Source organism: Opisthorchis viverrini (assembly GCF_000715545.1).
Source record: "Opisthorchis viverrini unplaced genomic scaffold opera_v5_260, whole genome shotgun sequence".
NCBI classification, from domain to species: domain Eukaryota; kingdom Metazoa; phylum Platyhelminthes; class Trematoda; order Opisthorchiida; family Opisthorchiidae; genus Opisthorchis; species Opisthorchis viverrini.
Genome location: NW_008751918.1, coordinates 605839 through 627597, shown reverse-complemented (window position 1 = coordinate 627597; position 21759 = coordinate 605839). Strand labels below are relative to the sequence as shown.

At 41.1% G+C, this 21759-nt stretch overlaps 1 protein-coding gene across 1 annotated transcript; it reads right to left on the bottom strand.

Moving 5' to 3' along the window:
- Window positions 1–848: 848 nt before the first annotated feature.
- On the bottom strand, window positions 849–21234 carry T265_09197 (hypothetical protein; the record flags this gene model as incomplete). The annotated part of the gene is made up of 9 exons (XM_009175209.1): window positions 849–1269; window positions 3836–4079; window positions 4883–5094; window positions 7325–8062; window positions 9689–10081; window positions 12257–12394; window positions 16366–16592; window positions 20756–21072; window positions 21113–21234. The coding sequence occupies 9 exons, from the start codon at window positions 21232–21234 to the stop codon at window positions 967–969; spliced, it is 2694 nt and encodes an 897-aa protein (XP_009173473.1).
- Between the last annotated feature and the right edge of the window lie 525 nt (window positions 21235–21759).

The window sequence follows — 21759 nt, the reverse complement described above, 5'->3', positions numbered from 1 at the left end:
GATTAGATCGTGTAAGTACTGGTTCTGCTCGTATCTTTGGCTGTGCGGTTAATCTTTGAGAATTCGTTGAGATCCGCACTTGGGTGTCTAGATGCTAGATATCGCTGAGATACACAGTAAACTACTGCAATATTTCGTCAACCAATGTCTACTTCTTCTTCCTGTAAGTGAGCATGCTTTTAGCAACTGGCAAATCTGCTTGTAAGCCATATTTGATTTCAGGACGTTTGACTTTTGTTGGTAGTGTGAGATTTTGGGGATATTGAGTAATGACTTTGTCATACTAGTGCAGTCAGTTTATGCTGAGAAGCTAAGGAGCACCGTGCAGCTGTCTCGACCTTATTAGGAATCATTAGCGTTGTGTATCGTACGAAACTCCAGGAAGTCTCGTACCCGCAAATCCCGGCTGGTAGTTGAACACCCAACTGTTCGGCCACGAGCGACTGGTCAGCAGTTTAATTAACTCGCTTTTAGTTAGGAGAAAGAGAGACTCCTCCTTCTATCACGGAATCTGCATCACGCAGTAACTTTCTGACTGGCTCTCCGATTCGTTGTGGGTCCGTCAAGCTTAGGAACAGGTTTCATAGAATGCATGAGACTTTGGATAGATGAAGGAAACTACTTGGTCTGACACTTTTACAGAGAAAAAAGACGTTTGGATATCTGCAGAAAATCAACCTTCATAAATAAATTCAGTTCTCAGGTAGAAGCCAGAAGTGAACGCAAAAGCAACTAACACAGTCATTAAATGATTACGTAGGTTTTTCAGCGAATCCCGTTACTCGTAAGGTTTAATAAAACCTTGTCCCCTAAACAAAGCTGTTGCAACTTGTATTTGTTAGAAGTATATTTTGAAATCAAGTCAAGATGTCACTTAAAAAAGTTTCCAACAAGTTTGTCAATAAGGACCTAGATCAGGTCAGCTTTTTGGTTAAGCAAGCTTCACGATGTCAGAAATCATGCGTTTTAACGCCCGTCCAGTTGCCCAATCAGCCCATGAGCTGTCGCCAGCAAGTTTACCGGCTGTCTCCCGTTAGTGATCAAAGAACTCTCCAACCCCAGACAGTCCAGAAGTTTCTGTGCTTGATTGGCGCCGGCATTTGCGATGGAAGCTATGGTGTCCGCACCCACGGCATCTACCATTGAGGTGAACCGATTCACTTCAATTTCCGTCTCCTCAGTCCGAAAAGCCATCATCACAGCGTTTTTCGCACTCAGATACTTCAGTTCTGTTTCATTCATTTTCTCAGTTCTGTAAAGTTCGCCATCCTGTCGGGGAAATAATAAAAAAATAAATCAATTTAAAATAATTATTTACAACGGTATTATGGTAATTTCGTGATTCCCAAGACAGCAGGTGATAGGTAATGGACAAATACCTGGGCGCGGTAGAGAGGTTACGAAAAAGTTTAGATACAATGCGTTTGAAAATGAGCAAGTAGTAAGTACACATATGTAGCAGTCAGAAAAATCACAGTTCAAGAGGTGAGCAATATAGCCAGAAGTCTTTACCGTTCCCTGTCTGTGGTCGAATTTTCATAGAGACTTGATATCGACAGAGCAGCCACGGGTAAACCTACGTAACAGAAACAAGGTCATTGTTCGGCAACATGATGAAGTGATTATCGATTTGTGCCAGTTTATTGGTCCAGACCCATAGAGGAGCAAAAAATAAAATTCTATGGTCATTCGAAATTTGTCTGTCCAGTCCACAGTCTCCCGAGTAAAAAGTGGATCATCAAATGATTATTCGGGTTTTTCAGAGCACTGGATGTTACAAAAGAGGCCTCATGGCCAAGTAAGGAAAACTGAACCAACCGTATGACACATGACGTTTGTGACAGTTGATGCTTTCAGATAGTAAGTGTTATGCTGTAAAGATGAATACGTTTCGCCCTCACTAGCTACTGTGCTGCACTCTTTGTGTAGGCAAAAGAGGTTTTAGATCAGTATCGATGCAAATGAGACGGTCTTCAGGCGTTTTTGATACCGGATCGCATTGTGGAGAGAAAGGGAATCCCATCAGTTCTAACAGTTTCTTGATACGAATTGCGCTTCATGGTCCCCGGTGTGCTCGGTTTTTATGGGAAGCACTGCACTAATGAAATAGTATGCGAAGATAAGTAACCTAGACTCGCACTTTAAATAATAGTACAATGCGTTTAGGTCACTCTGAACCATGACGATCCAGACAGCACGGGAGCGCTGAGGCGACTTGTGGAACCTGGTAAGTGGGTTCACAAATGTTTTTGGCTACAGTGTGTAGACTTTTTAGGATTCCAAAGCAAAGAAATGCATTATTTTGATCAATCACTGTGATTTACGGAGGGTTTGGATTTTAAAACAACTCATCAAAACTGAATCAGCCGTGGACTGGGATAATTGAACAAGTTGAATCGTTAATTTCTTGAGACTCTTTGGCTGTTAAAAACTTTGGCAAATTTTTATTGAGGTTGGCAAAAATTGTGGACTTGTAACGACTTACCCCGCAGTTCCCTATCATACTGTGTAAACGCTTTCAAAAAATTATCGTATCGCAAGACAAACTGTTGTGTATAATGCTTTTGAGACTTGATTGGGATAATGGCCGTGGCTGGTTTTCGTTTATTGTTTACTGTACAACTTCCATCAAGTCCGTTTTATCCTAACCCAGACGTACATTTGTTTCATCAAAGCAGATCTCTAGAGTTGTCCGAAGGATTGTTTAACTCTTATTGACTCCAGTTGAAGTTTAACTTTCTGGTTTTTATCATACTGAGATTGTAATCCCGTGCTCAAATTTCTACATATTAACATCATTAAAAGAGAACATCAGAAGAGAATCGTAGAATGCTGCGTAACTACCCACTGACTTAACATTTTCGTAAAATACGGCGATTTGTTCTGGAGAATTTCCGCTAAACGGAGCCATGCTGGAAATAGTCTGGTGTGAAAAACCCTGCTCACAAAGAAGTCTCTCAAGAAGGGACCAAAAGCTTCCTTCCTACGGTGTTTCTATTCCGGGAAATTAATGTTTGCGCTCGGGTTTCGCTTTCCATCACCAGGTCTGTCGTTCCGATGTTTCTCGGAACAAGGTCGCAATATAAAATCGCGATATGAACAAATGCAATTGCAGTACACCTCGAATTAAAGTGCGGTCTATGTACAACCGGGCTTTGTTGGATTCTGGTCATTGTTTTATGAGGTTTATCTGTGCTGCAATAAAACTAAATAGTTGGCTTTGAAATATAGTAGGAGTAACTTTAAGAGAAAGTACTATTAGTCACAAATCAACAGGTGTCAATAGTGCCTCAAGCTCCAGGACACTTTTCAGTTTTGGTAGGCGGCTTTAAGAAATGCTGACATGTTCACTTCATCTTGTCGCTTGATATAATTTGCGTGTCCCTGAAGATGGTTCCACTGTGGCAGGGGTAATGTTCTTGACATTTCTTGAGAAATAAAACCAGTACTCTGGAAACCACCAGTCCCAAAGACGATGAGGCGGGGAAGCTCCAGAGACAAAGAATTTTGTAGAAAACTGGAATGTAACCCTTCTTCAGAACAATGGCTCTTTGCCTGGAGTCTCGGCTGATGAGCTTACTGTGTGACGCTTCATCTGACCAACGACCCTTCATAAGAGGACAAATACACTCAGAACAGGGCAGTAAGTCTACGGAACATGGCTGGTAACCAATTCGGCCTGATTAAAAGTAAGAATAAAGAACAGATTACGTGCCAGCGAATGATTTTTCTCAGAGGGTAAAGAATGCGTTGTAGACAGCATATTAAAATTTACGCTTTTGAGAGATCACGTTCGTCAACTAGTGTTAATTTACAGACGGGATCGGCCACTTACCGTTTCAATTATTTTAGCCTTCGCTTTTAACTTCGCACTCTCGATAGCAGCTTCCCCGGTTATCTTTGATGCTTCAGCATGGCTTTGCGCTTCGGCCTTGGCCTTACCAGTGCTCTGCAACGTGGCCAGCTGAACCCTCATCTCCACCAAATTTTTCCGAGCCTCTTCAACAGCTGCTTCGTCCAAAATTTTCTGTTGCTGCAGTGCTCCAAGCGTTTCTTGCTCCAAACGGTCAGCTTCGTGTCTATTACCAAAATAAACATTGAGAGAGTCAACCAATATATCTTTTTAAAAACGGAAATATTTGCCAATGAAAAATTGTGTACATGATGTATATATTACGTTTAGGCTTCATTGATTGTTGATCAGGTAGCTGATCTGTTAGCCGAGCTTGGCAAACGTTTCGTCACCGTACGAAGAGACATCACCAGTGCGTAGTTGAGTGGGTACTGATGATGTCTCCTAGTATAGTGACGGAATTTTCGCACGTCAATTGCCAAGCTCAGCGAACAGATCAACAACCACCTGGTCAACAACCAATTAACTCACCCGAGCTACCAATATTTCTGCACATACTGTGGTTTCATTAAAGCTGTGACTGTCTTGACTCATACCACCCCTCGGATAATGCCGTGGTAGGCCTAATAACCGGTCAGAGTGTAGAAACGTCTAAAAGCATGCAGATTCTTGTAACCAGCCTTTGCAATGAAATTTATGCCTGCTGAATAGGTTGAATTTAAGAAGTTATATAGTTTTTGGATTTATACTCTCAGCGTTTCCTGGGTTGTCTTCAACCCTCTGTGTCTTGCTTTGTGTGAAAGCTCAACACCTCGTAGCTACATTGTCAGAACTGCCTTGTGGAAATTTACCGTTAATTTACTCAGCATCATACTCCTAAAAATATATCTTTTTAACATTACAAACCTAGTTTGCTTGTCTCAGTCTACTCGTATCAAGTGGAAAATAAATGCAACTTGAGAAAACTCTTCCAGAACAAAAGAAGGACCTGAAAGCATGCATGAGCAGCAGTCGTCAGGCACCACATACTTGGCAGTTGCTTCCAAAGACTTGGTACGAATTTCAATGGCAAGTTGGACGGACTTTTCAAGGGATTCCCTTGCCTTCGCATCCAACGGCTCTACACACTGGATATCAATGCTTGTAATGTGCAAATTATTTTGTGGAAATATAAAGTGCTGTTGCGCCTGTTCGTTCTGATTCGCGCCAAACACGGAGGCACGAACAATGCGCGCGGAGTTCTGTTTTATAAGAAAAAAATCAGCATATAGTGAAAACAGTTGGTTAGGATGGACGATTAGAAGCATTCCGGTAAACCGGAAGAACAGCGAACAGCGAGGAATTCCAATTGGTTAATAGGATCTTTCTGATCCATTTACTGCCCAAGAAATATACATGTTGACAAACAAAAGCCGAGTTCTGTGGCATATTTTCAAATCAATTTTTCTACCACGTAATTTCAGAAGAGATGCAAGAAAACACGTGAAGAAAACATAGTCAATTAGGCTCTGCGAAGGATCACTGCGTATCTACTGACCGCAAGGTCTGTGGTTCGAACCCGTCCTCTGCCTCTCGACTTCTCCTGTCTAGGCTTGGGCAACCTGGCAGTATCCCAGCCCTCATGCAACCTGCAACGTTCCGGGGGCATGGATTCGTTTGTTCAGACAAAACGATAAACTGAAGATGACGAAATCAAAGAAAGTTTCAGTTGTTTAGCCGTCACCCTACAGTTTACCTAAGCCCTTAAAAGATCAGATACTGACGGGTGACACAATGAAATCTCAGTGGCTTCAATGTTAAAACCATCAAATACCACCTCACCCACATTTTGTCTCTCATCTTTTTGCTCGATAACTGCAAATTGAAAGCCTACTAGACAACTGTTCAAAGATATGACCACCCACGCGCAAAAGAGAGTCTATGAACTATGGTAACTATGGAGCAAAGCCTGTCCAGGGTGACCTCATTGCATTTGATAATTTCTCATCTATATCCTTTCATATGTCAAAGTAGCGGCAGGTAAATGGGTTTTTGTTCAATTACCGCGCGGAATTTCGTGGTTCCACCATACAATAACTGTAGACCTTCAGCCAGAACATGCGCATGCAGCATCAACTCTGTCATGATAGTCTATCATCCGATTACTCATGGTAAAAGTTCTGCTAGTCAAATATCAGCCAGGTTGACAGTCGATCTAGAAAATCAAAGACCTGACGCTCAGCTATAAAATCTGACGGTATATGCGAACCCAGAGCCGAAAAAAGTGATGCATGCTGTCACACAATATAACCAACCAGTTCATCCACAAGCGAAACTAACTGGAGATCAAAACACGTTCACCAACAAACCGAATTAAAAAACATTTTGAATTTTGACCAGATAAAGTAGAGAATGTCGGGAATGAATAAATAAACCTACATCTGTGAAAATTGTGTACGCCCGTCATGTCGTACACAGTTCAGCGTTGTCCAACAGTTACAGACGAGTAGAAACAAATCATCAGGTCTCACTTCTGTCAGTCTTATCGGAACGCAAATTATAAAATAACCGGATTGACTCTCACAAATCTGATCAATATTCTTGAACTTTGCAAGACCTTTTAAGAGATTGAACTTTCTCACTTGAGTGCAAATTTCTCACCCCTTTAAAACCCGATTGAAGCCGTCTAGCTGACTAATCTTTTGAAGACATCAAATAAATTATTCTATCTCACTCAATTTTGAGGCAGGGTAGCAAACCAGTTTAAACTCCCAGGCGGTGCAAAGCACCTTGGTATGGATGTGGTAAGCGATACAGTACCATACGGACAAGTTAAGGGTATGAAAAACGACACATCGGCGCGTCCAAAGCTTTTGGACATGGAAACCAATCCATTAAATGGGATTCCTCAAGAAACCACTTTTACACGTATGCTAAACTATTTTAGGCATCCACTTTATAACTAGCTGATGGTATACTTAGAAGACCTTACGAGTACCTTCATCAGCTTTCGTTTCCAACCAACTCGGTGACTGTCTGCATCTCGGAAATATGATCTATATCCAAACCAGTGACATCTCACAATACGTTACTTTGTACCTAAACCTAGAATAGTTGTGGATATACGTCCCGCATATATGGAGACTGTTGCAAATATACCAGGGTATCAATAAGCTGAATAGTTTGTTGTTCGCCTGCAGGCTGAACATGTCTAAAGTCAGGGACAGGTAGAAATCCGAAGCATTGTTATTCAATTTATATTTTCGTACTTACGTTTGTACTCGATAACAAGTTGACTGTCATTCACTTTCAAACCCAGCTAAGTAGCAGCACCAAAGTTTCCCAAAGTTATGGAAGTTGACCGAAGAACTGAACGGTGCAATTTGTCAAACATTTAGGTGTGCCCCCAAATTCTGCAATTATAAGTCGGCTACTAAATAAAACAATGAAAATGCTTCATACAGCACATCAACAAAACTGGTGGCTGCTCACTTTGTGAAAGTCGTCAAACGGAACTGCAGCCACAGCGCCACGAACACGGGAAGCCATTGCCTTACAGAGGTCCCCTACGAAATCTGGCACCGAAAACAGCTTTGCTGCCTCGGATTGTGAGCAGGGCTTGGGGACATTGAAGTGCCAGTTGTAAGACAATTTCAACGATAAACGAGCATGATCGGCTGTCTCTACCACAATTACATCTGTGCTGAAATCCGGACCAAGCAGCAGAAACAAGGACTTGATTTTATTCGGTTCTTTCGGCTTTCCGGCACTCAGATTAAGCTGTGTAAATTGTTCATCCGGTGCCAACATGACTAGTGTCGGACCGAACTCTACTCTGGCCCGTTTGGCGCGATAGTCGTATACTTGTACCGCGGCGTTGTGAGGCACACGCAACGTGACGACCTTGGTCAAGTCTTGACTAGGTACGTGCCCGTCATCCTGAATCGCTCTGTCATTGGCCGCTTCTTCACAAGGGGTTGCCTCATTAGCAGTGTGCAATAGTCGGACAACGTCATTCGGCAATTTCTTCTCCCACAATTCTTCCTCCTCATTCAACAAGTATGTTTCACCGATAACGGCGCGAATTTGACCGGTCCTTGTGTTGCGCACGTAGACACCTTCGTTTTGGTCCAGTGCAATGGCACTGCGAAACTCAACAACGGTCACCTCCAAGGGTGGAACATATTCCATCGGTCCACGAATAAGCCATCGAACACCGGGCTGTCGATACTGGAAGGCACGCAAAACGAGAGTGATGAGTAGGTGTTGAGTGTAAGTAATTTGTTTTCGTAGGGACGCAACTACTACTGACGGCTCCAAAAGTGGTACCGCAAAGGAGAATGAGTGGAAGCAACAACGTAGCTTCAAATTTGTTAGCACTGATGGCGATGGAATGCCTTCTAAGTGAAATGCATATTTTGTAGGTCATCTCCACTCAGAACTGCAACTTACGTCTTCTAGCTGAGGTTACAATAAGGAATATTTATTCATGAACCGTCGATGTGGACGGTAGCAGTTTCATTGTTGCCAATGAAGTGAAAGCCAACTTCACACTAAGGCTCGCATGGTTCAACCACCGGGACCAATAATCACTCGACCCAAGTAACTCGTATTAAACTATGCCTATATATATATATATATATATATGTATATATATATATGTAGTTGCACGTCTCATACAGGATGTGTCTCTAAGGCATGCTCTACCAAATCACACCCTGTTGCCGAAGTGCACACTCTTTGTGGCCGCACCAAGTATAAGTCTAACCAACTGCTTGATGCCGAAATGAATGTCAACGGACCGCATTTTATTTAAAAAGATCCGTGTGTTTGTGTGCGCCAAATTGGTTTTTCCTGCCATCATTAGAAACCGTGTATAAGTGGTACCCAAGATTCTGTGCGTTGGCAGTTAGCTGGCAGAAAAGCAACGAACTTCATTTCTTCCCGGGCATACCACGTAGCGACATTCTATCGAAGTACATTTGCTCCACCCACTTGGTTGACAATTTTTACGCACCTACGCGAAATCCAATGAACACAAACGTCAATTCATACTAACATTTTGCAAAAAAATTAAAATACAAAAAATTAATGGGTTTTCAACCGAATGTTAAATGTGCCAACAACGATTATCGCTAGAAACTCTGCAAACATTTATCATTCGATTAACCGAATATTCTGTGCGAACTGTTAAGAATCTCAGCCTTTTGGAGATTTGAAACGATACAGTCTTGTAAAACACATATCCAAGTATTTCTCTTCTCGCGGCAGCAATGAATGACCATATGAATAAAACTAACAAGATTCATGAAAGCGTACTACGCTTACTAGACTACAAACACTAAGCAAAAAGATACTGAAAACTGTGCTAACCTGGTTACCGCGTTTTAAGCCTTTGTTTACCAATCAAGCAGCTCACGGTTGTGCACGCCTCTTGAGTTAGTATCTTCCGCTAAAGAGATTCTGTGATAAGCGAGCAAAAACTGAAGGAGGTCTGATCTCAAAAGTAGGGTGTTAGTTCTGAGTACAATTATACGAATAACAGTACGTTTCATGCGGCGAAGAACAGAGTCCTACTGCTATTAATAAACTTGTTATTAAGGCTATTTTTAGACAGATTTCTCTACGGCAGCAATGCAGATCCTCAGTTGCACACTGTATCCCCATCTAGAGCGGAACGAGTATCTCCCTGCTTTCCAGTGCCTTTTTCTTCCGGGAATCTAGTAGGTATCTATGCGCTGAAGTAAGCAAATTTCCAACTGCTTGCGATAAAGCGTGGACTATGCAGCCGCCATCTGGTGTATTTTTGGTTGAACACCAAGTAAGCAACAAAAGCCCAATGTTTATCTCACTTACCACTTTTGTATGTTTGCCTTCTGACAAAGCAGCAGTTTCGTCAAAGAACCCTTCCGTTGCTCTCAAAATCATGCCGTCATTACTTTGTAAGATATGCGCATTTCGCACACCGGATTCTAACGTCTCGCCTGGTTGAAGGAAGAAAGTCTTCTCTCCTCGAACAACCTTCCGCCTCCCTAGTTGTGGTACACCTTTGTCATCCACGGGGTTCAAAATCACACAGTATTGTTGCGCATTGAGAATGGTTGCTTTTACTTGGCAAATAACCTCTTCGTGCACGCTGCAAATATGGCTGGCCGTTTGCGTCCGAGTAATGAGCCATTCCTCACCGTAACGTCTGTTGCAGCCAATTTCGTCCACATGGGCCTCCAAGGCGCGCACATGCAAGGCAGTCTGTGAAAAAAGAATAATTCACACGTTCGATAAAGTTATTGTGCAGAAAAATTCAACCGGCCACTGCTTCGGCTTTCGAGAAGGAAAGGCAATCTGGGAGAACTCCAATTAAAACTCTCTCATCGCGAGAATACTGGTAATTAAAAAGGTATAAACAACACAAGGTCACCATTTCTACCTTCTGAGAATATCTATATAGCGGAGTCGACCGTGAATTTAAAACCTATCTTGATCATCGGCGCCGTGTTTCTGATACACTTGATACGCTAGCACAGACCCAACGATCTGTATTATCAAGATCGGTTTCCATAAAACGATCTTCGGAGATCATAAAATCAAAAACAAACCATCCAAATCCAGAATTGTGTAACAGATTCTAACGTCACTTCTAGCACTGAAAATCCAGGCGGATCAAAACAATCTTGCAAATCTACGACAGACTGTGCAGTCCGGAATTCTTATCGCCAAAAGGGGGAGAGACTGACAAACTGGAAAATTGGAACTCCAAGTCAAGAAACTGGGGAAGACGAGGCAGACAAAATGTTCATGAGCCACTACTGTAGAATAAGTGACTTATTTCCATAAATTAGCAATAGTCTGTTTATGCTCCTTCAAATCAAAGAATTAACAACGTACTTCTGATCTATACGCATTTCACAGGCCAAAATTATTTTTCCTATGTATACTTGATTTCAGGTGTCCCCATGACAGTACCCATTGTTTCACGTCTTAGACAGTCTAACCGTGTATTTTGCACATTTTGGAGATCAGTAATGAGACGCTTACAGCAGCACACGTTTTCCACTCTGTTTCGATTTCGGGAATACATCTGCGTTTGTCGTTTCATTCTAGCAGCACTTGTGGGAACAGTTAGTTAAACAATCGAATATACCTGAAGGTGCTTTCAAGTCAAACGGCTTATGTCGGTTGGCTGTTGTTCATTGTCTCTGCCAAAACGTTACGATATCTCACGAGCTTGGGATAGTTTTGTCAGCAAATACAACCAAAACTTATTATAATAATAGGAAAACGCTCAGTATGACATGTAAACACAATCCTTTACCTAAACCAGTAACATTATATGTTTGGACCGAAAGCAGAAATATGAAAAAGCAAGTTAAAAGTTTTGTAACTTTTTGAAGACAGATCTTTTGCCCGAAATCTGCTGTGAAAGATGGAAATTAGGCCTTTTAAAATGTGTTCAAACATGTTGCCAGTGCGAATGCAGGAAGTACTTATAAAAAACAATGGGTTGAGCTATGAATTAGCAGTGATATGTAAATTCCTGGTTATGGAACAATAGTATGACCAAGGGATAAAGATGGGAGAACTCACGCAAAATTCTACTCGAGTTGAAAGGGTTCTATCTTGGTCGAAAAGAATATGTAGGAAAATACCAACTAATGACCATGGATAGAGGCCGATTCATTGAAAAAATGAAAAGACCATGAAAATGAAAGTTTGTTTACGTACCCGCCTTTTTAAGAGAGGATTTTCTAGGCTTTTCGACTGTTCTTATCAATGTACATAAAACTTTGTTCATATTTGCGTTTCATGAACTCTGGAATGTTTTTAGCCCCTACCAAAAATGCCCTTCCTGTTTTTAGTGATCGACTGGCAGTTGGTTTGACACCGTTTCTCCTGGCCGTAATAATATTTTGCCCGGCGTATGGACTAGGTTTGGAATATCAGTTCCACGAGGCTTTTCAACCATGTCGGTAGTTTCATCTTTTGCTCTCCTTAGCACCAGATTCTCATTACTGTTATTGTTAGGCTTCAACGTCAGTCCTTCGAAACTTTGCCCTATGTTTATAGATGCAACAAATCAGCCTAAACGGTTAGCTGAAGTCCCTTAAACCAAGATGCGTTCCGCCTTCCTAGGAAGTTATTAGGCAGGCACAGTCTTTGAGTTTTTATTTAACCTTATGACCTAAATAAAGTTGTGCTGTCTCAAGTGTCGTACTAACTGAAACGTGAGGTGGCCTGGTGCAGCACACTCAGTTGGAGAAAAACACGATAAGCGCGAACTCAGATGGGATTCTGATGAGTCACTCGCAAAACCAAAATAGTCGCATCTAATTTGAAAGCTATTCCTGACAGGGCTTTCATACAAATGTTCGTATATAAAGCCGCGGGGCGGGATGGCCCAAGTGGTTAGAGCGCAAATTTACTGACCGGAAGGTCCGTGGTTCGAACCCGACCTATGCCTCTCGACTTCTGTCTAGGCTTGGGCAAGCTGGCAGTATCCCAGCCCTCGCGCAGCCTTTGGGTGGCATGGCAGTTAGGCACCGAAAGGGTGCTACAGCTGAGTGACTACATATAAAGCCATACATATTTTAACTTATAGGATTTTAGAGCCTGCATTTTGTCTTGAAGCTCTGATGAAGGTGTGCAGCACACAGTTCACCTGGGGGAAGCATTTCGTGCGGCACATATTTCTTCCACATCAATCTGCCCAGAAAAATGAGTACATGGTGTGTTTGATTGACCCAATTCGCAACCACTCAAACTTAGGACGCCTTTTCACGCTTATATCTTTCTATAGCTTGAAATATGAAAATTGTTAGTATCAAAAATTAACTTTAAAAAATTTTGTTAGTTGTGAAACTTTTGAAGAATAAACGTTTAGCAAGCTGCGAGGATTCCCGCCTTGCTGGAGGAAATGGGGGTGCATTGGTGGTAATCACCCGCATTTTCGCACCCAACTTGCTTCTACTAACAAAGACAACCATTAAAGCATCAGTGTCTACCGCGTTCCACTTGGATGCCCCTTGTAAGTAAGTTTGATATGAGCATTCGTCTTAATGTGAGTAGCTCTGTGCGTTTTCTTCCTTCAATATATTTGCTTTGGTAGACATAACGTCCACCATATTTTGGTGTTTCTACAAGACCAGCCAATACAATCCTCGAGAAGGTACCTGATTCTACTTAATGAGGAATGGTCAAAATGGTGTTTAATCCCAAATCCTATTCTTGTTAGAATGTACTGTTGAAATCTCTCACGGCTATGACTGCTTGAAGAACGAAGAAAAATTTGTCACATCCCGTCGATTCTTTGGCTGCCTCGGCACTTGAATCTCCAGCGGTTAACTGCGAGTCAGCCCTACCACGACACTGCAGTTCACTGACCATTTTAATTCAGCCAAAGACAACCGTATTTTCTACCGTAGTAAGGAAGTCAGTATATCCATGGTTTTTGAACCCATACTCCTTAGTTTATCGATTGGGTGCTTCCCAGGGACACATACGGTGTAAAAGAGCAAGAGTGGACCTCACTTCTATGCAACCGTTCTCGGTTGACAAAATATTTGTTGCATTTTTGAGACGGTTTTGGTATAAATATTCTCCCATTGAGACTGATCGTAATACGCTCCTCTCTACAACTATATCTGTAAGGATCTGAACTGACACCTTTTCAGCTTTCTAGTTCACGCCTTACCTCAATGCAGCAATTAATCTATAGACACAGTTCATCTAGTTTGTACCTTAAGAACTAACATGAAACCTCTGGCACCAAGGTGAACCATCCAAGGGAGTTCCATTAAAAAACGCTCACGGTCAGTCGTCGACTGTCAGGACATAAAGGACTACATAAAGTGAATGTCATTGATTTTAGTACAAATTCGTTCACTCCTGAGTCTGCTTGATCCGTAGTGAACTCCGCGGCAGAAGTTTACCTTTTTTCATTTGCTATTATACCAACTGCTTTTGAGTTTAGTCCATTTCTTTCGCTTAATTAAGTTTTTTTCCGTTCAGCCGATGGATTGGACTTAATCAGCTCAACTACCATGGTATCATATTGCTCTCCACTAAATGCACTTGACATGCTGACCAAAAGTTACGTCTTGGGTGGAGAAACGGCTAGAAAATCAAAAGACCTTACACTGATCCCCGATACAAAACCACTCCACATCTGTCGCTTCTCCAGACACTTGAACAAATTTTGCGACCGAAATTCCCGGCACGCGGGAGAATGGCAGGAGAATCTGGAATAAATTTGATCCACACGGTCATTCAACTGTTGTGCCCCCACGATCTTAACTATCTGGGTTTCAGAAATAATTCACAGCTTCACCAGTGCTGCATAGGAAGCCACTCGGGGGGAAGCACGAGGGCTGAGATACTGCCAAGTTGCCCAAGCCTATACAGGGGAAGTCGAGAGGCGGAGGTCAGGTTCGAACCACGGACCTTTCGGTCAGTAAATTTGCGCTCTAACCACTTGGTCCATCTCGCCCCAGTGCTGCATGTCATATCGTACAAATTCTTAAAACTATGATAAAATTGATGTAGAAGTAGTTTTTCATCATTTTTAGTGAGAATATTGGACTGACAGGAAAATGACAATAACAAGGCCGTCATTTTATGAGCCGGCCCATACAACAGAGTGTGTTTGTTCTTTTAGGAGGCGTTTGGTACCACAGTCAGCATCTTTGCGAGAGCATCACTGTCTCATGCCTCTTGGAAAAGGTCTTCTGCTTGATGATCTCAGTTGAAAACATAAAACAACAACTGGGGAGTCGCAACGAATCCCAATAGGAATATTGTTTGTTTTTTAGATGCATTTCTAAACTTACTCCATTTATAATTTACAATTTTCATAAGTTCTCTCACATTTTGTAAAAAAGATTCTTCATCAGTTCACAATCCCTGAGGCACATTTGCTTGATTTTGTTACAAGCATAGTGAATAAAACCCGACTCTTGTTAGACTCACAAACAGATACCCAGATATCCAAACGTTTCACATAGATCTGTGCGACTGTTCGGCCGGAAAAACTTAACATCTGGAAATTCAGCATAGGTGACTAAAAGAAGGTATATCGGATGATACATTCTCATGAAAATTTTCAAAATATTTTGAATAGAAACTCTTTCCAGGATTACCAACTGCTTTCAAAACCTATGAAAGCCTTCTGACAAATGTTCTTGTTCTACACCAAACGATATCGCGGAGGTTCGATTTGAACAGGCTATTTAAAGCGATAAGTGGAGCCTTCAAGTTCTGAGGTTTGCGCTGATGACTCATGTAAATATGAGGTAAGTGGGTGATAAAAAACGCAGAATGGACATCAAGAAGTTGCATTAGAGTGTAACAAAGTTAGCGTTTGCCTCAGCTGCCTCGCCTCCGGTTAGTTTTCCCTGGATCTCTACAGTTACCAACGAAGTTGGTATCAAAAGATTTCTTTAGATTCTGGTTTTAAATTAGAAGCTAGGAACACTTTTTGACATACATTGTCCTTTCATTAACACATTGTTTTAACTGACGATCATTAAAAATTTGCTGGAGTATTTCGCGTTTTCCACCGTTTTACTTTGTCGAGGGGTTACTTTCTTTTGCCCACTCAAAAGACATGCTTATCTTTATGGTATGGTATCTTATATGTGATTTATTACTCACAAGAGTACACATCCACACATTTTCCTCCTCCTCTCGCTGGCTCTCCTCGCCATCTCTGTCCCCAACTTCTAGGCCGCAAAATTAAACAGAAAATCTAAAAATTGAGTACGCACGCGTTTACATTTTAATTAAGATCATTAGCAGCTTACGCCAGTCACTACGTATAATCGTGTGAAAATGTCACTCAAATGGAACGAAAATGTCAGAACAACATTTGGCCGGCAAGCGCATGAGTTTGGCTGTGGATCCTTTACTGTTTATTGTCACATCAACAAATACAATGGCGCAAATTTGCTGCACTTCCACCGCATCTAAACCTTTTGCCGCTGTAAAGCGATTAATCTTTCTCTTTTTGGATTTTTTCATATACATACCGTAGCAGATTTCGGTCTTCCGGCGTGAATGGCCTATCACTTGTCACTGTTGTTCACCTTCACATGATGATATTAACTAGGTGGCAGTTGGACAAATGGTTGCTTAACAGAGACAGCTCTATAGTAAGACATTCTGATTCAAATTTTTAGTCTCTCAGCTTCATGATCGGGTTTACATGCTTGCAAAACTGATGGCGGCCAGTTGAAGGTTTATAAAAGCATACTCTGCAGTAACGCTGGCTGGTAAATGCACTAAAGGGCTCCCGAAGCCATGTAAAGCCTATTCAGGAACAACCGCAATACTGTCACAATCTGTTACCCGGAAGCAATGTATACCCTACTTTCAATGTGCGCCAAGTGGGCATATTATTCCTAGTTTAATTGGTATCAAACGATCCCAATATAATATAGATAATTAATGGGGACTAATCACACGTCAAACGCATCACTATTTGAGGAGCGCGACATCAGACATTATCTGGTAACAGTTGTCTTTTAACCAAAAATACATACCGTTTCCGTAAGGATGTGGGCCTTGCGTGTTTCCACCACTTTTTCATATGGCCCAGGCAGATAGACTCTGGGGGTGCTTACTAGCCATTGTTGCCCATACGTACGCGGCGTGCCCGTCTGATCCTTGCAATCCTTTAGCGCCTGTAAGCATAGGGCTGTGTTCACTTCGATTTTGATCGCTTCATCCGTGCCAAGAATTTGTACTTCTTTTCTTGGATAGTAGGTAGCTATTTGCAGCAAAACGTTAAGAATTGTAAGTAGGTTTCTACGACATGCACAAAAAATCCGTCACGAGATTAAAATGAATGGCGAGCTCAAAATAAAACTGCACAATGTGGTCAAGGCCATCCGTCGTATATGCACAACTCTGTCGATTCTCAGCTTGAGGTGAGCCAAATCAACCGCATATTTCTTTGAATAGAAATAAACTAATAGGTGTAGATACAAAGCTCTGCGAAGTTGTCCTTAAATAAAACGCGGAGTTGTGAAAGATCACTTAAAATAAAACAAATCAAAGCAGCCATCTGGTTTCAAAAATATACTCTGATGTATAAAGGGTAAAGACAGATTATCTCTCAACGGCGAATCAATAGTTTCAGGATCATGGCTGCTCAGTTGCTGGACGTAAGTACTGCCTACTTGCGAGGTATGTACTTAGGACAAGCTCCCACATAGTTGGTTTGAAGCAGCCAAATTCAGGCCTATTTTTCGTGGGCATCAAAGCTAAAAAGGAGCATCATTTGGCAGGCAACTTAGTGAGGTACAAGCGAATTGAGTTATTGGAAAATTTAGCTGTGGCATTTGTTGACATCCGAGCAACAAACGGATAAGAAGAATTGCTCTCAGAAAATATATATTTGCGTGAGAAAAGTAGGCATTTACGAAGGCAGCATCCAATCAGACAACCAGTGTTTCAGTGTTTGGAAGCGCTGTTAACCTTCACGTGACACAACGGTTATAAGACTGTTGAAAACTCTTGGGTTGGGTTCCAAGTTAACACAAAATTAATTAGCAAATGAGAGTGTCTTGTTTCCCTAAGTCTTAATATAAGCATATTACAAGTTCATAGGCTACGTATGCCTAAACCTAAGTAAGAATTGGCTCCATATTTCAGTGAAATTTCTTGAAGGTAAATACTCTGTCGTAGAGCGCTTCACGTTTTTGCTGCCTGGATAAGAAAAAGTTATGGAAGTTGTTTTATCAACCTAAGTGCAGGTAGTTTAGTGTTTACCTTGCAGAAGAACAAAATTGTGCATTGTTTGAAGTTATCCGAGTCACTTGGTGCTGGTTTGCAGATTTTGTAATGTAAAATTGTCCTTTGGTGTTAGATTACTACGGTGGCAGTCATCATTATAATTAGTCTTTTCATCTGAGCATAAAACCGGTATCTCACAAATAGAAAAACTACATGGAATGTATACGTAACAGCAAATCAAATGCAAAATAAGAACAGTACCTTTCAGATAATGAAAAATCACAGAAAAAATGAGGCTTTGAGGAAAACACGCAACATTCTCGTTGACTAGGTGTATATAAGACACCAAAACTGTGTTACTAGAGCCATGTGTAATCTAAGATGTACCTGATAGACTCATAGGCCTTTGAAATACAACCAGTGAAAATTCTGGGGCTGTATTATTTTTTGACACTTTTCCAATCTGCTTGTGGATGGTCTTTGACAGCCTTTTATTAGTTTAGCCCAATTTTGTGGCCCAATCAAAAGCAATTGGAAACATCCAAATGTTACCCTTGAAAAGACATACTGACTCTCAGGACGCAATAATATAGATGCCCAGGCCATTCAAGCTGGTATTGATCAACTTGCTTTGCTCATAGATAGTTCATGGTGTTGATCAATTTAACTACCGTTGCTGCAGTAAATACCAGCAACAAAACCACACGTATGTACTAACCCTCCAGCATTTAAAATCCCTATGCAGCACTTTGGATGCACATTGAATGTAGATGGTAAAGCTAGACTTGAGGTTATGTTATCTTGGCAGCCACATCATGGCTAAGAAAAAGTCAACCACTCCGTTAGAGGTTGTGTGCGTTTTCTGATTTTCTAAGCCAAATATGAGATTTTTGAAAGTAGTCTTAGCAAAATATCTATATCGATTCCAAAGATTTAACATTTTACCCATTGATCCAATTGTAACTCTTGTGTGACTAAAAAACGTGGTTCCATCAGAGACAGCAGACCATTTTAAAAACAAACAGCAGACTACAATGCTAATTGCAAAGCGAAATGCAGACGATTTGTGTATTTGGTCTTACCATGGCCAAAAATAATCTTCAGGCTAAATTTGTCTGTCGGTTCAGTAATTGACGTGTCTTAAAAATTAACTTCATTAACAAGTATGCAGTAGATACTTGAAGCACATAATGCTATCTATGCTTTACAACTGTTTGTTAAAACTCTCCCAAGCATAAAAAATGCTGCCACTTTTGTGAGGTTCTTTGTTTCCAGATTAATCGAACCAAGAGCAGTTGATTGAAGAATGGCAAACAGAAATCTACTTAGTGAGAAAGAAGATTTGCCTAACCAATTTGAGGTTTAAATTTGTACAACGCCATTCAGAATTTCTCAGCATTGTAGCAAGTAATAACATTACAATAAAACGCGTCTGTTGATCTGACCCAGATAACCTAACTGGCAATAGACATATAAAGGTGAATTCGGTCCCACTGTATATTTTGGGAAAACCTTTAATTTTCTTGGCTGCAAATGTAAACGACGTGAATAAATATATTTGCCAACGAATTGTAGATAATTCTTCGTCAATATACTTTGTTTTGTATGCGCACATACTAGCCTCGAGCGAGATACATCAGCACACTGTAAGAAAGGATGCTGTTGTAGGGACAATTATTTGTCCAATTTTTTATTTGGTAGCATAACAGCTTACTTTATCAGACTTTTTTTCAGATAGTTGAATTAAGTACAATACTGTTGAGTTGCATTGCTTAAACATTACTTTATTTCAGCTCACCTGATTTTATGGTAAACCCAAGCCAAGCACTATACGGAATAGCACTGACTCCAAAAACATGAGCTTGTAGTTCAGTACATAGTTTTTCACGTAACGCATCCAGAAAACTCATGCTGCAAATGAACAAAACTTCTCCCCTGAAGTACTGCTAAGCAGCTCCACAAAGTTGTTCGAATTTGCGTTACGATCTTTAATATTGCAAGCAATGACTGACAAACTCCATGCTTGACAGGTAATGTTCCTGTTTTTTGAAGTTTGTCTTTATTACTCCTCTTAATTGTACGTTTTGAGAACAAAAGCAACAATAGGACCACTTTTTATTCACACGAAAACTGAGAGCAGCAGTATTTAGAAGACAGGACGCATATCTTTTACTTTAACAACAGATCAAAGGTATTTGGGAGTTTCAATTGAAATCTTACCACACAAAAGCCATTCGAGGCCCGAGAGCGTAGGATCATGTTTAGTTTCTATCGAAATCACCAATATTGCACTTCCTAAAAGTTTCTAATTTTATTCAAAACTGTAACTTTCTTGCCGAAACCTGAAAACCAATTTGATTGGCAACGTCTAGCTGATTAGAAGTATGACCCATAATTAGTGGAGATATGGCGCCATTCACTCAACCGTGAAGTTCAACTCACATAGATGCTTACTAACTCAGTGACAAACGAGAGATTCATCTGCGTAAATTGTCCTTCATCTGAGCTTATGTTCAATCCTTTGGTGATATCAACATTTTAAACCGTTATTTGAAAGCACGGGTCACTTGAACACGGTGGCAAACACGGCAGAGTTTTGAGGGGAAATCGAGTATTTCGCCAGTGAACACATAATACAACGAGTGATGTGAGAAAGAAATGGCAGTAGCTGCATCTATCAATTGCTTCAGCTCAGTTTACATCAGAAAATTATTTTGTAAACCATCAGAATTAATAGGATATTGATTACACTAAAATCCTCGTATATAGGGAGCCAAAAAAGTAAATAAAGATATTTCTGACTCCTGGATTTCTGGTACCGTCAAGTTCTAACACCAAAGGGGTTTTCAAGCGGAAATTTTAGAAGCAACGGGATAAGGTAGTCAATGTCTGTAGAGTGAATATGCCATTTAATTCCGTGTCTGGTTTTTCTATTTCCTCCTGTATTCCATGGACTAGATCCTGAATTTGACGGTGTAATTTTGCATAATGGGTGCTTCTCACTTCAAGTTTCTAGGCAAACACATTTATACATTCATCTCATACTTTGCTTTGTATGAAACTGAATTTCATCCTCTGTTCCGTATTCTTTCTCAAACATATGGACAGAATGTATTACAAGAATTGGATTGAAATATGCGTTGATAGGCTTTCCTGCAGGACCATTCAAAAAAGGAGTGATATGGTTTTGCCCACCTGGGCCGTGGAAATGCCATTCCTCTCCAGCTACCCTGAGCTCGTCGTGTTCGGTGAAGTCAACCAACGCCTGAAGACGTAGTGCAGTGTTCAGTTGAACTATAGGGAGAGGCTGTACTCCTTTAGCAAGTATTTCTCCAGGATAGAGTGGGAATGGGTCTTGGTGAAAACGATAATCTTCATCCCCGAGATTAATCTTTACTTGACCGCATACATCGAGCAGTGGCTGATTTCTGGAGTCCCGAATTGTTGGATTCTTGATAACACAATACTGTGACTTTGTTAAGCATATCATTTTCTCCGGACCCAATACCAGCCTAAAAATAATCTCATCTACATATAATGGACGTGACTTACTTCTCATCTTGAAGACAGTTATAAGTTTTGGGACCGAGGACAAGCCGGGTTACATGCGTGTTCAGATTCAGAATATGAACATATTCATAGGGCGCTATGCGCACTGCTGTATCAACTGCCATCACAGGGTAACTGTTTTGAGGTGTCACACAGCACAGCTTTGTTTCTGCAGTTGTATAACCACGCCAATCCGCCAAGGTCACCTAAGCCATTTTAATTCAAATACAAATCTGAAGCAGATGTGGCTCCAGGGAGGTAGGAGAATCGGAAACACAGAACAAGATGCCACAGAAGTTACCAAACATTCGTCTCAGTTCCGTTCGGAGAGTGAAGTTCTTTGTTGACTGTGACGGATATCCTCAACATAGAATCAAAAATTCAGTATAAACACCCCATTAACACGCATGGTTCATAATCTTCGAATGATCCTTTGTATTTTTCGGTAGAATTTTTCATATTCGCCCAAATACGCTATACGTTTACCCTGTTTGTCTTGCCATTTCACGCTTTTTTGTTTTATTCATTCTCCATGCTGTTCAAGTCGACTTACGGAGTACACTGGCAAGCCATTTACACTTGGTGTTTCGTCAGTCGCTTGACGAAGGCCGCCTTCCCCCTGCTTGGAAGGAAGCGATTGTCACGCCAAT